The 19,628-nt window shown below is 38.2% G+C and overlaps 3 protein-coding genes across 5 annotated transcripts; 1 reads left to right on the plus strand and 2 right to left on the minus strand.

The window, feature by feature from the left end:
* Nucleotides 1-1,067: 1,067 nt before the first annotated feature.
* LOC141606398 (rab GTPase-activating protein 22-like) lies at nucleotides 1,068-6,748 on the plus strand. Of its 2 annotated transcripts, none has more exons than XM_074425507.1 (5): nucleotides 1,068-1,806; nucleotides 3,505-3,640; nucleotides 4,142-4,191; nucleotides 4,779-4,832; nucleotides 4,944-6,748. In XM_074425507.1, the coding sequence occupies exons 1-5, from the start codon at nucleotides 1,547-1,549 to the stop codon at nucleotides 6,136-6,138; spliced, it is 1,695 nt and encodes a 564-aa protein (XP_074281608.1). In that variant the 5' UTR covers nucleotides 1,068-1,546; the 3' UTR covers nucleotides 6,139-6,748. The 2 variants fall into 2 exon arrangements, with proteins under 2 accessions (XP_074281608.1, XP_074281609.1); XM_074425508.1 differs by having other exon boundaries at nucleotides 1,089-1,806; nucleotides 3,508-3,640.
* A 2,772-nt stretch (nucleotides 6,749-9,520) lies between these two features.
* On the minus strand, nucleotides 9,521-16,420 carry LOC141606397 (metal-nicotianamine transporter YSL3-like). Of its 2 annotated transcripts, XM_074425505.1 has the most exons (7): nucleotides 15,506-16,420; nucleotides 14,180-14,352; nucleotides 12,135-12,232; nucleotides 11,903-12,037; nucleotides 11,610-11,799; nucleotides 11,340-11,454; nucleotides 9,521-10,862 (listed from the first exon to the last, which is right to left on the minus strand). In XM_074425505.1, the coding sequence occupies exons 1-7, from the start codon at nucleotides 15,858-15,860 to the stop codon at nucleotides 9,937-9,939; spliced, it is 1,992 nt and encodes a 663-aa protein (XP_074281606.1). In that variant the 5' UTR covers nucleotides 15,861-16,420; the 3' UTR covers nucleotides 9,521-9,936. The 2 variants fall into 2 exon arrangements, with proteins under 2 accessions (XP_074281606.1, XP_074281607.1); XM_074425506.1 differs by lacking the exons at nucleotides 14,180-14,352; nucleotides 15,506-16,420 and adding an exon at nucleotides 12,454-12,560.
* Nucleotides 16,421-17,971: 1,551 nt separating this feature from the next.
* Nucleotides 17,972-18,985, minus strand: LOC141608561 (uncharacterized). The gene has a single exon (XM_074427903.1). It carries the CDS (start codon nucleotides 18,983-18,985, stop codon nucleotides 17,972-17,974), a length of 1,014 nt encoding a protein of 337 aa, XP_074284004.1.
* Nucleotides 18,986-19,628: the final 643 nt, after the last annotated feature.

A 19,628-nucleotide genomic window follows, 5' to 3' on the forward strand; every position in this document is an offset into this window, starting at 1 on the left:
TTCTTAAACATTGGAATTAATGAAATGTGACATAATAAAAGAAAAAATTTATATAAAGTTCTTCCATTGATATTGCTCTTAAGGCGGTATATATCACTTTCTTGAATTACTACTTTTTTTTCCTTTTTAATTTTTTTTGTCAAAGAAATAATAATAGTAATAATAGGAAATTATAGAAAAAACGAGTTAAATCTAAAACCAATTATTTTGCTTACATTATACTCCTAATTCAGAAGAATTATGACATTTCTACTTTTGACATATTTTTAAAATTGATCTATTAAATATCATGTTCTGTTGGACTTAATTCCCGTTCTTAGTTCAGTTCAGTTCAGTTCAAAACATCCTTTTTTTTTTTGAAGGGAAACATGGGTACTTATATTAAATCAATTTCCGCAAGTGCGAGAACACTTTGCGGAAAATCCGTTACATAGACGGTGGCATCCCCAACTTGCTCACAAATTCGAGCAACACTATGAGCCACAGTATTTCCCCCGCGCTTTACATGAGAGCACTTACTCGATTCAAAACATCCTGCTTACACCTTATTTACATTTCTTAATATCTACTCCCTTCCATCCAAATCAAAGGTTACATTTGACTTTTTGGCACTATTCATAATTGTAGAGAATCTTTGGTATTATTAGTAATGTATAAGAGAAAACATAGTCATGCGAGATCTTGTTTGATTCATCGTCATGAATGGTATAAGAATATCGTGTTTTTATAATTTTTAATAATGTGTAACTAAAAATATTTACCTTACAAAATACGTCCCAACAAGCGTAATAAAATCAAATACTCCCTCCAATTTCATTTATTGTTCCCCTTTCTTTTTTGCATAAGAAATAAGGGAATCAATTTGGACCGCACAATACACATGACCCCACATCAAATTGATTTTGGACCATACAAAGTTGTTCAAAAAAGGAAAGAGGGAACAATAAGGAAAATGGATAGAAAGAGAAAGAGGAACAATAAATGAAATTGGAGGGAGATAACCTTTAGTTTAGATGGAAAGACTACTATGTAAATCTAACAATTTCAAAGAATCGGATTAAATTGATACCAAAGAGACCATACCAAGTCAATAGTGATCGCTTCACTCCCACTTTCCTTCCACCCCACTCACTCACTCCCCTTCCCTCTTCTTCCTCCTTCCTCTCTCTAAAAAATCCCCAATTCAATTCCCACAAACTAACTCTATCAATACATCAATCAATATAAAAACCCTAATTTCCCTTCAAAAAATAATCAATTATTTCGATTGATTTTCTCGCTTTCCTCCATGTTGAACACAGTATCGTTATCAACCATTTTCCGACAAATCGGCGGCGGACAACACGGTGGAGGTGTCGCCGTCGCCGTCACTGCCGTTGCCGACATCTCTTTTATCGCCGCCAATGTTTACACCTCTAGGTAACTACCAAACACACAAAGCAACACCATGAACGAAAGCTTTTAATTAGGGTTTTGAAATTATTGTGTTCAATTTGGGGATTTATTTTAGTTGAATTAGGGTTTGATCTATTAAAGTTTAATTTAAATGAAAGCTTTAAGAAGAAATCACACTACTTCGTCGACATCCTCGTCGTCGAAATCATTATCATCTTCACCATTATTATCGTCACCATCGTCATCATCTTCGTCTTCGCCATTTAGTCGAAAACATAGTAGGAAAAAGAAACATTCTTCTTCGTCACCGTTGTCATCGACGTCGTCTTGGGTTCATTTGAGATCGGTTCTGTTTGTTGTTGCTTCTTCTTCCTCACCTTCGGCTTCATCAACTTCCTATCCTTCTGATCGGTGAGTTTTCTCTCTTTTGATTTTGAAATCTCCATTATTTCAGCTCAAATTTGATATCCTGTGATCATTCTTTAGTGTGTCTGTAAATTTAGTCGAAACCGGGTTGTTTTTGTTGCTGAATCTGATGAATTGATGATTAGTTGGTGGAGGGGCGGAACCAGAAATTGAAGTGAGGGAAGGGTAAAGATAGATCGGAAATTTCAGGGGTGAGTTGGTAATTTCAGTAAAATGAAAAAAAATCGAAAATTTTAACTAAGGGTGTGTTTGGATAGGAGGATTTGGAGGGAAAGGGAGGGGAGGGAAAGGGAGGGGAGGGAAAGGGAGGGATGATAAATCCTTTGTTTGGTTAGCAAAAGGGAGGTGAAGGGATTTTGAGGGGAGGGAAAATGGATCCCTCCATTTCCCTCTTCTAAGCCAAATTATTTCCTCTCCAACAAAGGCAAGATTTGGAGGGAAAATGATCTCCTCCATTCCCCCTCCCCTTCTCTTCCATCCTTTTCTCTTCCCTCCTTCTCCCTCCCCTTCCTTTCCCTCCGCTTTTGCTATTCAAACACACCCTAAAAGTATGAATTTCTGCCCACCTCGAGCTGCTAGTGAGTTGGTGCTGAAAGCCTCAAAAGCTTCGGATCACTCATTCTTCGGTTCTTCGTGGCATTTTTACTTTAAATATGTATTGCTTACCTTAGTCAATTTATTGGTTTGTGGTGCGGAGCTCAAAGTTTGCTTCTTTTGCTTGATAGGAACAATTTTCAGATTAAGTTTTGTGAAGCTCGTGCCTCGTAGATTGTTTCTTTTATGAAAAGTCTGGTCGTATTTGTCTCTATAGATATAGTCGTATTTGTCTCTAGATATTTCCCCATTTCCAACTGTTCTTTAATGATTAGAGAGCTGTGTTAGTGGAAATGATGAGATTGTGCATATGTTAGATTAGCAATGAGAGAGCTGGCCCTGTATTGTACGAGTGCGCTGAATAGAGGCTCGTCATAGATTTCTTATGACACGTATCTAAGTGTCTTCTACGCATCAGCTTTGTCATCCTATCTTTGTCGTCTAGGTCATAAGTGATGGCGCTGTGGGTTGCCTTCCTTGAGGTTATTTCGAGTATTGGAACTTTAGAATGAGAGAAATGTTTAATATTGGAGAGATATGAGGTGCCTTGAAGCATTGGGTAGATAATGAAACGGAGTACAGATGTGAACGATATGTATTCCTATACCCCTATTCACACCTTCTTCATTTAGTTAGTGTGTCGAATTTATGTTCTAATTTCTCACTGGGCAAATTGGTGATATCTTCTTGAGAATCATGTTTTCGAGTGCCGTTTTCTGGGTTTGAGTGGTGCTTATTTTATTTGAATTGTCATCTGCAATTCTCTGCATATAAGGCTTAGATATAAAACGCGTCTTGATTAAGACATTGAGTAGTAGTCTTTGCACTAAAACGTATGGTGTTTCTCCTGCTTAGAGTTTGGAAAACCATGTATTTCTCAAAGTTCTAGTATCCTGGACTGTGTTATGTTCTTGTCCTTATAGCCGTAGGTAACGATTGCTTTAAGAATATTTTCTCAGCTTTGGAGGCATACTTTCTGCTTTGAATTTATGCATTTGATTTGAAAGACATTATAGTGGACACCATTGTATGTATAGCATTGTGCTGGTTTCTAATTTTTTATCCTTTTCTTTTTTTTTTTAACTTCAGCAGTCACCTTAAATCTCCATGGTCTCGGAGGAGAAGGAAGCACATACTCACATCACAGCTATGGAGAAGTGCATTTACAGAAGAAGGAAAACTCCGTGATAGTGGAATCAAGCTTTTGAAAAAAATTAGAAGTGGGGTGAGATACCATTCTTGCATTTGAAATGAGTTCCTTGTCCAAGTTGTCTTCATTAATCTATCAGAGCTCTTAATTTGAACTCAGATCCTGTTCTTAATCTATATGGGTATAATTACTGAAAGAAGTTTGTGGAGTTTTTGCGATATTTAATAGAAATACTATCTGCATTAAAACAAGTAAAATAGAAGGCATAAAATTCTCATTTGAACTTCTCTCCTTGGGTCTTAATTTGCCAAAGTTTTTCTCCTGTTCAGTATTGGGTAACAATTGGTTTGTATATTTTTTTTTTCTCTTTTTTTTAGCTCCCCTCTTCCAAGTTCGGATGTATGTAGCCTTACCCTTGTGCTAGCAGCACAAATAGGCGGTTTCCAAATGACCCCAGTAGAAAATTGTGTGAAAAATATGCAATTAAAAATAAATCAATTGAAGGCACCATCACTCCTTCAAACTTGTATATTCTGTGATACATTGATATTCACAAAGTCAGATTTTCTGATGCAGGGTGTTGATCCCGGAATCCGAGCTGAGGTTTGGCCTTTTCTCCTTGGTGTGTAAGTACCAAAAACTCTTCTGATTTTTCCAATAGTGACTATTGTTTACTATCAATGTTAATGCAACAGTAATCAAAGTTTCAGAAACTTTGACAGTTCCTTCAATAGTTTCATTGCTTAGCAACATCGAAATTTTGATGTTATGTGCCTTTAAGGTTTTTTACTCTATCCTCAGTTTATCTAATGCGAATCGCGATGAGAACTCTCTCAAGTCTCACCTCTTGCGTACTGATGTATTTGATACGTAAGGACAACCATTTTGTATAGTACCCTTATGTAATTATACATTCTGGTGAACCAATTTTTCGTTATGGTTTATACACCTTTCTAGAACTGCAGTTCCACTTTATATTTCTGTGCCTCCCCAAGTATGTGAGCTTCGAGGGTGTGAATTTACTGCTTGTTGAATAGTTGCCTCAAGTGTACTCTATACTGGTTATTAAACGTCTTTTCTAGGCAAATTTATTGAAGCACATCAGTCCATCATGAAGACATTTTCAATAAAAAAGTTCCATCTTCAGTGAAATTTAGTAGTTGGTGGCTCATATTTTTTATGTTGATCTTTTTTTTTTTTTTTTGTTCAACAGCTATGATTTGAATAGTTCAAAAGAAGCAAGAGATGCCATCAAGAATAAGAATAGGTACTGTGAAGCTGCGGAAGGATCATTTCTTTATGATTAAAATGACATAACAAGAAGTCTATTGTTAAATCATTCTCCTGTTTACGTACTAATTCGTGTTTGCCTTTTTAGAGAGGAGTATGAGAAACTCAGAAGACAGTGCCGGCGACTACGGAAACAAACCCACGAGAATGGAGGACCCGAGGAAACAGGAAAAAGCTGTAGCAATGGGGATTGTGAGAGCTCTAGTCCAGAACCCGGTTCACCTACTTCTGAAGACGCGGTTAGTGCACGAGAGTCCCTTTCCAGTGAGAAAGAGTTCTCAGAGAACAACTCAAGTACAGTTTTGGACAGGACTAGTACCTGTAGACTAAGCACTAGTTCGAGTCCTTCTATTATAGACACCGATTCATCTGATTCTGGGTCCTCTAATGATGACCAAGCGAATGATGTTGATCCACCCTTCGTAGAGTGTCCTTCCCCTACTAAGTCACCTTTAGAGTCGAATGTCTGCCGGACTGAAGACTTTACCAGCTGGCAACGTATCATTCGTCTCGATGCCTTGAGGGCAAATGAAGAGTGGATAGCTTATTCTCCTTCTCAGGCTGATATACCTGAAGACCGAGCACACCGTTCTGCTGAGGCTGTTGGGTTGAAAGATTATGACCATCTTGACCCTTACAGAATTTATCATGCGGCTCGACTAGTGGCGATTCTCGAAGCCTATGCTATTTATGACTCAGAAATTGGTTATTGTCAAGGAATGAGCGATCTTCTTTCGCCAATTATTTCAGTAATAAAGGACGACTATATGGCATTTTGGTGTTTTGTGGGTTTCATGAAGAAGGCTCGACATAACTTCAGGCTCGATGAGATTGGAATCCGAAGACAACTTACAACAGTTGGAAAGATAATAAAATACAAGGACTCGCACCTTTACAAGCACTTGGTGAAGCTCCAGGCCGAGGATTGTTTCTTTGTGTATAGGATGGTGGTTGTGATGTTTAGGAGGGAGCTGAGTTTCGAGCAGACATTGTGCCTTTGGGAGGTGATGTGGACGGATCAGGCTGCAATTAGAGCCGGGTTAGGGAAATCGGCTTGGAGTAGGATAAGACAGCGTGCTCCTCCAACAGAAGATCTATTGCTATATGCCATTGCTGCTTCTGTGTTACAAAGAAGAAAACAGATTATTGAGAAGTATAGTAGCATGGATGAAATCCTGCGAGAGTGCAACAACATGGCTGGCCAACTCGATGTTTGGAAACTATTAGACGATGCTCATGATTTGGTGATAATGCTTCATGACAAGGTCGATGGCTGCTTGTGATGGCCAGCAATATGGTCTTATATGTGAGATCACCGAAAATCCTCATCTACTCCTCCCTTGCATATAGAATTAATGCGCTGATAATCTCACTCGTAAGACCATCTTCTCAATGTCTGGAAACATAATACTCGGTAAAGGTCTGTGGCCCCTTCCTGCAGACCAGTGAGACGGTCTCATAAGTGAGATCGACTCAAATCTTTATGCATTCTCATTTAAATATAGAGTAATAGTTGGTCTCACCTATAAGACCATCTCATAAGATTGTGTTCTCCCTGAGCTGTTGGAGCTCAGTTACGCAGAAGAGGATTAATCTTCTTATGCAACAACCCGTGCTGAAGAGGGGCTCATTCAGCAGGGTATAGGTGTCTGACATTTTTAATTCCTGTAGATTCCATTGATTTGTCACAAACAATGTAACACTATTTAACGCTTCAGACACACCGAGGAACATTTTGCTACTACGTCGTGTGGACCGTGAAACCATTTGGCTGAAGATGCAACGATTCTCGCTTTATGGTCAAATTGGTCATCTTGTATCTGTATAATTGTTGTACGAATATTGTTCCAATTGTTCCAAGATTTATGTAAGTGTATTTAGGCTTAAAACTAACACAAATTCTCATTGAAGACTGACACTATCAGTCACAAGCTGAAGACGAATAGTCTCTCTCTCACAATATGCAAGTGGCACTATTCATGGGGTGCTCCATTTCCCCCCACTTGCCCTCCCACTTGCCTTACTGTAAGCAATTGGTCTCCCTTGTGACGGGTTACCATTTGTGGCGGATATTTTGTGAGATAAAATGGTAACAAAATGGGTTAGTGGAGAAAGGGGACCACATGAATAGTGTTGCAGAGAGAGAAAAAGTGGGTACATTGTGAGGTAAAATGGTATCCGTCACAAGCTTGTGACGGATATGTCATGTCTTCAATGAGAATTTGTGTACTGCAAGAGGGGCACTATCCGTCTTCAGCTTGTGACGGATAGTGCCCGTCACAAGCAAGTGAAGTACGGAGTATATCCATTTTACATGATCCAATGTTTGTTGGTGATTATTGCGCGGAACGTTCTCACAACAAATGATCCCTTGTAAATAACCTGGTAAATGAGTCAAATTGGGATAAAGCTTATCCTCCAAGGCTCCAACGCCTGATTCAGGATCCCGAGGAATCTGCCAACGTCCTCATTTATTTAAGCGTGTATCTTGTCAGGATTAAAATCTGTCGATCCTGATGAATTCACTCTCTTATTACAACTTGAAATATCTATTCAGATACCCGATTGAAGATTAAAATAACAGAATCCGAGTCCGAAAGAGGTGACTTGGGAAACGGGTCAACTTGGTTGGGTGCGGATCCAATCAATTTGGGTGGAGTCTTTTCACGTTTTTATGAATTCGTGTGTCGGATCATTTCGGATTAGGGTCATTTTCAGATTTGTTATTTATCAAGTTCGAAGTCATTTATCAATTACTAGACATTACCACCGGTTCTAGTACAACCAGTGATGTTGAATCTGAGCTTTATTATAAAGTTTTCGAGTTTTGTTTTAGAGAATCCGAGCTATATCATAAAGTTTCTGCACCCACTAAAAAAAAAAATTCGATTAGATGCAGGTTGGTTGTACGATGTTATTGTACCACTAGAACTATAATGTTATTTGTGGTAATTAGAAATAGTAGTCACTAGTCAATGTAAAATGATAAAAATTTAGGTCTAGTAACATGTGATTGGATCAATTCGGATCACATGTCAACCTCGAGTCCTTAGCTCATGTGAGATCGGATACATGTCAGGTTATTTCAAGTCAGGTTAGTTTGCCAAATCTATGAACTAACTTGAACAAGAATGAAATTAAAATTAAGGTTAACTTGAATAACAACCATCCAATCAACATGCATAACAAATTAACAACAAAATCAAAACTAAGGTTAACTTTAATAACCTGATACGAATCTGAACAGAATGTGACCCATTTTAATTCCATGCAATAACAGAAAAATTCGTGTGTTCTCCGGGAGAACGATACTCCTTACACTCAAGCTATTAAAATATTTTATTTTGTGAATTGCTTTTGAGTGTAAGGAGTACCGTCCTCCGAAGGACACAAATATTTTTTTTTTAAAAAACACACATTCTCTTGCTATAAAAATGACACGTATGGCCTAGATTCCATATCCCCCAGGCCCCCAACTTCACATCGTACCGCCCACTATACTAGTCTTCTCACCTCACAATCTTTCCTAAACAGATTCCCTAAATCTCACCAAAAAAAGACCCTTCCTTCGTCACTACTAACTAACTCAACACAAAAAATCCGATTAAATTCCGATTATCCAAACCGATCCGATATTCCCCTCTCTTCATATTTGATAAGCATGGTAAGAAACAATAAGCAGAGAAACACACCTAATTTCCTCACCACTCCACCTCCCTCTTTCCTTCACCCGCAACACAACAACGAAGATTTCGACGAATGCGACGTCGTTTGGTCCGACAACACTAACGACATCGTTTCACCCACTACTACTTCAATCACCGCCTCGCCACGTAAATATACCGCCGGAATTTCCGCCGCAATTCTTGGAGGCGACCAGCCGGGTAGTCCGACCTCTGTTCAACGTAAAACGGCGTCGTCTCCTGTAGCGATGATTTCCTCATCGTATTTATTGGGCCGAAACGGTAGTGGCGGTGGTGGCGGGTTTCATATGTCGGCGCCGGTGAATGTGCCAATTTGGCCCAATAGTAGGCCCAAGTATGGGGGTTGGGGCGAGGAGGAGGGGGTAGACTCGGTGGAGGATGACGAGGAGATGGTGCCGCCACATGAGATTGTAGCGCGGTCGAGGAAATCGACTGCGTTTTCGGTTATTGAAGGTGCCGGGAGGACGCTTAAAGGTCGGGATATGACTCGGGTTAGGAATGCGGTTTTTCAAAAGACGGGTTTTATCGATTAAGTTAGGGCCCTTAGGGATAGCCGGATAGGGGTCGTTTGGTTCAACATTGGTTTGGAGTTGGGAGCGGTTTTTGTTTCGGTTAATGTCAAAATGTCGAATTGTATCATATGAATACATTGAAGAATAAAAGAATGAAAACGTAAACAATTCAATGAACTGTTTTAGTTTAATACTTACAATTTAGAGTACATTTTAATTTTAATTTTAATTTTAATTCCAGAATACGCAAATGTTAACTAGTTAGAGATATCACTTGTGAAATTCCGCAAAGGCAAATGGTTGTAATTTCATACCACAATTTTTCCCGCGGTTATCAACACGGTTACTGTACATTAGCGCGCATGAAACTTTTTATTTTCTCACCGTTGATAGGAATTGGAAATCCTCAATTAGCTCCTAAATCTACCTGTTAATATAAAGAAAATACGGAGTACAAACTTGTAATTCTAATTAAACGTAAAACAATGTTATACAAGTATAAGTCGCATATAAGCAACGGTTGTGCCTATGATTGCCTGATCGGCTTACATAAGCATCAGATATGATGCATAAACAAAGGATACACGGTAATTACAGTAATTACACATACCAAAAATTCGACAACAATTACAAGGTGACTACTGCCGTAGGCAAGAATTCACTCTTACAAGACATTCTTTGGTATAAATGTATAATTGCGCGATACTTTTTTCTCCGAGTATATAGCGCTACTGACTAAGAAATGGTGAGATCGACGACACCAAATTGCTACTACGGTAAAAGAGCTAGTGTCAAAACTGAATTTGCTTACCGTCATACTTCCGTATATATTAACAGACTCGCATCAATACATCGTCAACACACTTTACCTAGATTTGAAGGCCATACATATAGGAGGCTTGAGTTTAGCCAATGCAAGTATAGACGAGGGTAGAATCCACAACCCGTCTCCACATATCAATCCCGATGCAACTGCTGGAATCATAAAGCTTGCTTCTGCACTATTGAACCTATGCCATAAGAAGACGACCAAGCTTCCTACACACATGTCGATGGCAAAGTACGCTCCTACGAGAAAAGGTACCGCCATTGCCATTGGGAGCGGGATCCATTGACCTATCTTTTTTGGAGAAAGATCTCTCACTAAGTTGGCTAGGATGGCGAACCCAAAAAAGGCGTAACATAACTGCAAGCAATGCTGAGGTAGAGCCGAGAAGCCTTCTACCCCGAGGATGGCCATGTTTCGGTATATGAGAGCATAGGGAGCCTTGTACTCTCCATCGGGATTTCCGATGTCAAAGGCCTTGTAGAAAAGGAAGAATGTAAGTGGTGCAACCACGCAACCTATGGCGGTCCCAATTGCTTGGCTAAGAAGCATTGATCGGGGTGACGTGAGGGTGAGGTGGCTAGTTTTAAAATCGTGCATTAGATCAGAAGAGATGGAAACTATTGACTTGATAAGACCGCACCCTACAAGCCCGGCCACCACACCTGAATCTTTCCCGGCCAGAGCCGAGAGCACAAACAGTGCTACTTTTCCATAGTTGTAAGCCATGTTCATGTCAGTTAGACCAGCACCGTAAGCGTTGCAGAAACTAAGAGAAGGCGCTAAGATATAAGCAACGACGACATAGTACCATTTTAACTCTGGAAACATCATGGGAACTATTATGATGGAAACCACCGCAAATAATGAGTAGCCGAGAAGTGCAATCCAAATGGGAATTCTTTCTCTCATAAATAATTCATTTCTCTGAAGTTCATCAATTGACCGATTTTGGGTCTCTGGATCTGGTATATAACAAAATAAGTTATAGCACTAGTAGGGCAGGGCACAGGTCCAAAACCGGACCGGACCGGACCAGAACCGGAACCAGAATCGACAAAAAAACATGGACCGGGACCGACCGGATTATAAAAATTCAGGTCCGGTCCAAGACCGGAATTTGTCATTACATGCCCACTTTTTCAAATTCACGTCCATTGGACCGGATTAAAAAAATAAGTTTAAGAAAAAAATGCAAATAACAATAATTTCGGGCATTCCGGTCCAAACCAGTCCCAGTCCGAACCGGAATGTTAGAAAATGGTGGACCGGAGACCAGACCGGAATTTTTAATACCGGTTCCGGTCCACTAACTTCCGGTCCGTACCACTAGATTCCAGACCGGATTATGCCCACCCCTAGTTGTAGGTCCTGAATTCTAAAGTATAAGAGAACTGTTAAATTGTGTGTGTTTGATTGGGAGGTTTAGATATCGAACTTACATGTGTCACGGCCTTTGTCCTTCAATCGATTGATCATGCTTTTAGCAGTAAAGAGGAGTATCTTGACAAAATTGTAGAGCCCGTCGCCTAGAAGAAGTGCAATGGAAATGAAAACCTGCAATAATTCATAAGATCAGAGCACAGGTCGAAATTTCATCAACTACCAACTATATGTTACTGTGACCGTCATTAAACCGTCCTTGTGTCTTTCTTTTTAACAAAAAAAAGGTACTCATTTAGGAAGAAAGAAGTGCTAACTCAGCAACACACCTTGTAACCATTCAGGCTCTTCATACTGCTTTCAGGTAACGATGAAGGGAACCATTTTCCTTTTAGATCCCCGATTAGTGGCCACATCACCCCCCAAGAAAGAACAGCACCAAGAAGCAACGACAAATTAACTATGTGAGAACATATCATTCCTGCTCCCACATAAGTCATGCTGAAATCAAAGTAAAACCTGCAAAATTCAGTACACCAGAGTGCCCAATTACGATAAATAGATAGATAGATTACTGAGTTTCAAACCACGTGAAAACTTTAAAATTGAAATAGGCACTTACGAGTTTTGCCATGCTTTCAAGCCGAATGTCGGAAACTGAGAAAAGCCACATTGGGTTCCACCAGTATAGAACCACTGGAAGAAACCCCAGAGGAAACTGATGGAGAAGTATTTCATAAAGCCATGAACTTGCTTCCTGTATGATCAACAGGCAATTTTATTATCTGGTGACATGCAGCTTTCTTTCGACTATCAGATTAAAGCAGAGAGTTATCGAAAAGAATATTTCATACTTGGCCATCTTGTCTGATTTAGGAGTATGGAAACCATTGATAAGTACAGCTGTTGCAGTTCCACTTGGATAACTTAGCTTGTAGTCTATTATCATGATCTGCAGAACAATTTTACGAGGAATTTAAAGTGTTAATAAGTTATCACAATTCACGATATATTGTATTACAGGTAAGTTATCTGTGAAACTACATAAAAAAATTCAGATGATATAAAAACTGTTTTGACTGCAAAAAGATGTGAACTTTTTATCCCAACTATAACAAACTCAGATCTCTCATAAGATTGAAGTTACAAGCTGGTTCGGGATGAAAATATTACCGAGTATGAGATATTAATCGACCAAATTCAGGAAGGGCACTCCTATTCCCATAAACACTCTCCAAGGACAGAATTAAGAGAAGGAACTTAATTCCTCGCAAAAGAATAATAGTGTCTAAAATAAAAATGTATCTGATCGACTATCCCATAAGGACGTGTTTTCATGCCATACATGTATCAGTATCAACTAGTTCCAAAGATTGAGTTATTTGCAATCTACTTAAGTATTTTACGGTCCAAAATATTTAATAAATCTGCAGAGGTTTCAATAATTGATATTTAAATGAATAGCCATCCATTTAGAATATTACAGGAAGCTAATTATAAAAAAGATCTACAATAGATGCCACATCGCTGACACACATTTTGCTCAAACTTTGCTCACGCCCCTATAAGTTGAGTCGTGGAGACGTGGATTTCTAAGAATCACATATTCTTTATAAAAGTTCTGATGAGACTGAAAGGTAGAGTGAAAATTATGAATGAGCTGAATATGAGTAATTATCAAGTACATAAAAAGAAAAGTAATACATGCTGATGCTTAGACACAAGAAACAACAACAACAACATCAGAGCCTTAATCCCAAAATGATATGGGGTCGGCTCACATGAATCATCCTTTAGAACCGTCCATGGGTGAGCGCACACCTCAAAATGCGAAAAGAATAGAAAAGGGAAAAATGAAAAACAAACGAGAGAGCGAAACATAATACAAAGTCAAGGTAAACTTATAGGTTTTAAAATCGAAGTCCGGATTTCTTTTATAAAAACTTAAAATAGTTCAAGTCCTCCCGAACATACATATCATTTTTTGACGAAATTAGTTTTCAGAAGTGGACATGTAAGGAAGAATGTGACGATACAAAAAATTATTCTCTCTCACGTATGGACAGAGCATATTAGTCATTGACCGTCGTTCTCTATCACCATACCTGACTCCTTTCCATGATTCCATCTCTAAGGTTTATGCAAACACAACTCAACTACAGGTTTGCTAGTAAAGCCAAAACAACATGATCAACTGAAGTTCCGTGATGCATAATTGCAAATAGAGAACACCAAACTCCTTTTTTATCACAGGCTGTAGATACTGACATTATATTCTTCAACTCCCTTTCAATATGGATAAAGGGTCAAGAAAGACAAAAGGCACAAAGTAACCAAAACCCAAATGGAAACTAAACCCCACCGATGACATATCATTATAGTGCGTCAATTCCCTTTCTTTGCGTAAACACAACCACAGGTTTGCAAGCACGGGCGCAATTGCAAAAGGATATCTGATTAAACTTAAGATACGTAAGGTTCATAGTGAATCCGAGTATCCGAGTCCGACTCCTTTCATCATATGCTTTAGATACCGATATTTATATTCTTCAACAGTTAAAGCTCCCTATTAAAGTGCACTTAAGGGCTAAGAAAGACTAATCGGTTCAAATTAACCCAAAAGTCAATGCAAAACAGAACCCTACAATACATCATTAAGTGCTAAAGTAGAAACAGAATATAAGGTAAAGAAAGAACGCTAGATCAGGAACGTTCTAAAGTGACGATACTGTTAACCACATAACATTAGCTCAGCAAAGAATGTTCTAAGCTAAAACACTTGAATAGTATATTCTTCTAAGGATTTATTCTTAATGTAAAGTTCTTATCATGATAAAATAATTGACATTTAACTATTCTCCTCTTATTTCCATGAAAACGGGCCACGAATTTAAAGTACCTTTCTAAGAGGAACCAGAGCCAGCAACCCAACAAAACTGCTAACAAAAAGAAAACCAGTCATCCAACCGATGCCGGGTTCTTTGTAGCTTCCAGAAACATTCCCTTCTGTATCAACCCCTGCCTGCTCATATGTCCTCTTGTTCAAACCCAATAGATATGAACCAAACCCACCTAATTAATCATGACTCGACATTATTACATGGCGAAATCATATCACATCATAGCAAATTAACAAATCTGAATAAACAAGTAGCTTAACAAGCCAGATTAAGATACACATAAATAATAGAGGCGGACCCACCTAGTAGCAAGGAGTGGCGTCCGCTACCCCAAACAAAAAAAAATGGTTTTGAAGACGGATTTTTGCTACCCCAATTATTGCTGAATAGTAAATAAGTAAATATTAATCCATTAAATGTGTAATAAACATCTTGTCGTTCAATGGTAAAGGCTTTGGTTTTACACTAATTGCCCCGGGTTCGAATCCCTCTACATGCATATATAGACTAATTTTTTTTGCTACTCCATACATTAAATCCTAGGTCCGCCCCAGCACATAATGACATAATTATAGCCAAGCAAGATTTTGAGACTATAGTTTCACTAAATTCATACCAAATGCATTCACCAAAAATTCATTAATCACCTAACATCGAAATTTGAAAATTAAATGGCTTTAAACAGCAGTAGAGATGATGGTTGCTCATTTTGATGGCTCTGCAAATGGTTTTAGCAAGGAATTAGCCAAGTTTTATCTTTTTGAGCTAAGGTAAGCAGTGACGGATCCAGAATTTTTCACGAATAAAGGTTTCGAATAAAAAATCACATAACTAAGACACAATTGAAAAAGAGACTTTTACTGTTTTACAATCAGTATTACTATTACTGCTAAAAGAGAATTTGTGTAAGGTCAATATTTTAAAGAAAAAATATCTAATTTTAGTGCCACCACTATCTACACCAACAATGCCAGGCCTCAAAATGATTTGGGATCGATTAACATGAACAGTAAATATAAGAATTTAAAAAAATGATAGGAATCATACAAAAGGTCAATATTTTAAAGTAACAGTACCAAATTTTATTGTAATCACTGTGTACACCTACAATGCTAGGCCTCAAAAATGATTTGGGGTCGATTAACATAAAAACCGTAACCTAAGAAACCAATAACATGACAGAAATCAGAAAAGAACATGTCTTCACATAAAAATGGCACAACTAAACTCAAAGAGTAGCTCACTATTCTGTACATTTGATTAAAATACTCGTAGACAAATGAATAAAAACGTAAAGAATTAGTTGAGACGGAAAAAGGAAGTACCTCCAACAGCAATGCTATAACAAGCAACAGCACAAGTTTGAACAACAGTATTCTCTTGTCTAGTAAAAGGAGTAGCAATAAACCCAGCTTTATGAACTAATTCAGTCCAACCTTTAAGTAAAACAAATGCAAGAAGTGCTGCAGAAACATTCAGATTTGGAACTAAACCAGTTGTTAGATTAAGTTTCATTACAATTACACTATATATTATTCCTATTATTATACTTGCAATTATTCCTCTTATTGTTATTTGTTGTGTCCATGGTGGGACCCTCTTTACATTTTCTTCAACATTTTTGCTCATTTCTTCATGATCATGTGTTTCTATCTCCATCATTCCTCTTTCATTACTCATTTTGGAAGAAAGTTTCAATCTTTGGCAGTAAATTTGACTTTATTGATGAAATTAGAGGGATAAATTGGAATTTTTTGACAAAGATTTGACTTTTTTAATCAAAATTTACAATAAAAATTGAAATTATCTCAAATGGGTAAGTCTATTTTTAATCAAAATTTATAAGAAAATATACAAAATCATTAAAAGGGTTAGTTTTTAACAATTATTTGGCAAACCCCATATAATTATTTGGAAAATAAAAAATACCCAGAAATTAAAAAAATGGGTTTTGAGAAGAATCAAAGCGAATGAGAAAATGTAATTAATGTGAAGGAAAATGATTGTGGAAGAGTTGGGTTGGTTGTTTATATGGTGGGGGGTAAATTAGTAGTACAATTGTACTACTCCATAAAACAACTTTTGAGTACATGATAAAGATGGATATAGAGAATCCAAAAGTGAAGTTAAAATGTGGGAGGTGTGATTAGATTTGATTACGAATGTGTGTGTTTTTGTGTGTTTACTACTGTTTAGGCTTCTCGTTGACTCAAGATTCTCTCCTACTTGCCACTCAATGTGGGTAGGGGAGAAAAATTGGTAGCGATTTAACTGAGTTCAACTAGAGAAGGCAATAGGCCGTGCGATGTCGGCTCGGGTTCTAGCCTCTTGTGCCTAGCCACAATTTTGGCCCAGCCTAGGTACGGCCAGTTGTGGTTTTGGGTTGTGTCGTACCGGTCCGCTTTTCCCACCTCCACCGCGGCCCGCCCCTTGGCTAGGCAAAGTCGTGTCGGACTCGCACCGCCCGTCGTGCTTGGGGTATTTTTAATGGTTTTTTAATTAGAGTAAATTATCAATTACACCCACGTCAAATGCACTTTTTTACATTTACTCCCACGTCAAATTTTTTTAATAAATTACACCCAAGTTAATAACTCAGTTTATAAATTGCATCCAATATCGGATTCCGACCACATTTCCGTCAAATTTCAAATTTTTTGAGTTAAAACATATTTTTTAGGACGATTTTGCCCTTATGCCTTTCTTTATTAACCTTGTGTTTGTTTGATGTTTAACATCTCATTCATTCCCTTCCCTTCTTCATCCTTCTCTCATATTTTCCCTAATTTGATTTCCTCCATTGTTTTCCTCATCCTCAAGGTAATTCATTCCCCATTGTTTTGTTTTCGTTCAATGTGTTCAGTTTTATTAATTTGTATTCAATTAATTTCGTTTCCGTTTAATCTTGTCATGGTTCTTGATAATTATGTTGTCTTTTGAATATTAGGGTTAGAAATTCAATCAAAATGTCAATTGAAAGTAGCTATGAAAGCACTCATCATAGTGGCATTGATGAGCAACCCAGGAAATGTCTTTGTGGTGTACCAGTTGCCATTTTGACGTTTTCGACTCAAGACAATCCAAGAAGACGATTTGAGAAGTGCAAGTTCTCTAACCCAACAGCTGGTATGGTTGGTTGTCGTTGGTTTCGTTGGCATGATCGTGTTCAAACAGAGTGGCAGAAAGACTTAATCAACAAGTTGAAGATGAAGAAGAGGCTTGGTGATTATGAAGTTGGTTGTCTGAGTCGTGAAATCCAGTGGTTGAAGGAGGATAGGAAGAAGCTGCAATTTGAGATTGAAAACTTGAAGAACAAAGCCTTCATGTCAAAGTATGAGGGGGCAGTTATTGCAAAGGGTTACCTATGGTAGTGTTTGCATTTATCATCATCAGTTTCATAGTTGTTCGTTGTATGTAATTATAATTATCTATGTTTAATGTAATGGCAATGACAATGTGGCTTTTAAATGCTTAATGATAATGTCAGACCTTATGTTTCTTAATTGTTTCTTCATTACACACTGCAATTTTTGGCATTGCATTTGGTTAGCAGACTAAAATGAAACGAATACTGCACTTGGCATACTAAACTGATGAATTGGACAAAGATGGGTGAAAGAAATTTGTTGAATTACAACATATTGTTCAACAGTACAACTGTTAATTGTTGAAAAACAACATGACATCAAGTTCAAAAGAAAAGGTTCACAAGTAATTGTTCAAAAATAACATTACAAGTACTAATTGTTCATAAATAACAAAAGCTAGTTGAAACTAATCAATAATTATGCTCAAGACTGCTGCCATGATTGATTTCCATGAATACTAGAAGCTTGGGATAACAGCTCTGTGAATGATAAAGAAGTAGTTGGTGCAGTGTTTGTTGATGGCATAGCAGTAGAGGTGCTTGTTGAAGCTCCATTCAGATGTGCTAATTTCCATGCCTCCTTTTGAGCTGCCCTTGTCATTGCTTTCTCTCTGATGTTCTTTGCCCATTCACTTCTTTTTTGTGGTCTGCCACCAGGTGCCCTCACAGCAGTCTTTGGAGGTGCAGGTGGATTTTTGCAATTTCTTTTATAGTGCCCTGAGCCTCCACAGTTGCTGCAAGTTTTAGGCCTTTTTCCCCTTCTGAGTTGCTGGTCTTCTTTCTCTCCAGCTTCTTTTCTTCTCTTCTTACCCTTAGGTCTCCCTGACATGGTCCTTAAAGCTGGTGACAGTGGCTCTGGCATACCAGCAGGTTTCCAATGTCTTGCCCCAGGCATAGGGGAAACTCTGTTGGCATAGGTAAGCATATATTTCTCTTTTGAATATGATGCATCCACATAGTCTTTTGGGTCCATTCTCTTTTCTAAGAGACATGCCATTGCATGTGGGCAAGGCAAACCAGTTAAGTTCCAATGGTTGCACCCACAAGACCTATCTTTCAAGTTTACTACAACTTGTTCCCCTCTGAGTTCGACCTCAAATTCATGTTCATCAGATTGCATAAAGTGAGCAAATCTAGACTCATCCTTTGCCCGCTCTAAGTATTTTTCCACATAGGGCATCACTCTCCCTTCATATGATTTAGCACCCTCTCTCTTTTGACATATTCTTTGCATAACATACTTTCTCATCCATTCTAATTGTGTGAGTATTGGTTTATCTCTAGCATCTTTCAACACAACATTAAATACTTCACAAACATTGTTTAGGAGAAGGTTTGACTTACAACTATAATCAAATGCATGTCTAGACCAATGCCTTGGGGGAATGTCATTCAAAAAGAACCATGCATCCCTTGATAAAAATTTCATGCCCTCCATTTCTTTTGAGAAGTCAGCTTACACAGTTAAGAGTAAACATAAAACACTCTAAGAGTAAACATAAAACAGTTAAGAGTAAACATAAAAAGGAAAATTTGAAACATGTAAAAGAAATTTATACCCTTGTCAAAGCTCTGGCTGCTGCCCAAAATGTGTCTTTGTATAATTGACCACTAAATCTCAACTTCATATTGGCCCAAATGTGTCTACCACAGAATCTGATATTGGCTTTTGGCACCACAGTAGATAGAGCATCAATCAGACCCTTTTGTCTATCAGACATCACTGTAAGCCCTTCCTCCTCCACTTTGCCTATGTCATTAGCTAGAAGCTCCAAAAACCATGTCCAACTATCTCTATTCTCCATCTCAACTACAGCCCATGCCACTGGAAATATGTTATTGTTTCCATCAATCCCAACTGCCACCAGACACATGCCAGGATATACACCTTTCAAATGGCACCGATCCAATCCTAGTATAGGCCTACATCCTGTTATGAACCCTTCTTTACATGCTTTGAGTCAGATGTAAAATCTCTTGAATATAGGTGGACGACTGGACGCCTCTCAATATTGTCACACACAACAAATGCTGAACTACCAGGATTGTACTTCAACAGTGCTAATGCATACTCCCATATC

The sequence above is a fragment of the Silene latifolia genome, chromosome 10 (genome assembly GCF_048544455.1).
Source record: "Silene latifolia isolate original U9 population chromosome 10, ASM4854445v1, whole genome shotgun sequence".
Lineage (NCBI taxonomy): Eukaryota > Viridiplantae > Streptophyta > Magnoliopsida > Caryophyllales > Caryophyllaceae > Silene > Silene latifolia.

Coding starts and splice junctions, on each gene's coding strand:
- LOC141606398 (XM_074425507.1), top strand. CDS start 1,547: ATGAAAGCTTTAAGAAGAAATCACACTACTTCGTCGACATCCTCGTCG. Junction 1,807..3,504: donor ACTTCCTATCCTTCTGATCG/GTGAGTTTTCTC, acceptor TTTTAACTTCAG/CAGTCACCTTAAATCTCCAT. Junction 3,641..4,141: donor TGAAAAAAATTAGAAGTGGG/GTGAGATACCAT, acceptor TTTCTGATGCAG/GGTGTTGATCCCGGAATCCG.
- LOC141608561 (XM_074427903.1), bottom strand. CDS start 18,985: ATGGAGGGCATGAAATTTTTATCAAGGGATGCATGGTTCTTTTTGAAT.
- LOC141606397 (XM_074425505.1), bottom strand. CDS start 15,860: ATGAGTAATGAAAGAGGAATGATGGAGATAGAAACACATGATCATGAA. Junction 12,233..14,179: donor CTCTGGTTCCTCTTAGAAAG/GTACTTTAAATT, acceptor ATTGTTCTGCAG/ATCATGATAATAGACTACAA. Junction 11,800..11,902: donor TTGAAAGCATGGCAAAACTC/GTAAGTGCCTAT, acceptor TGAATTTTGCAG/GTTTTACTTTGATTTCAGCA.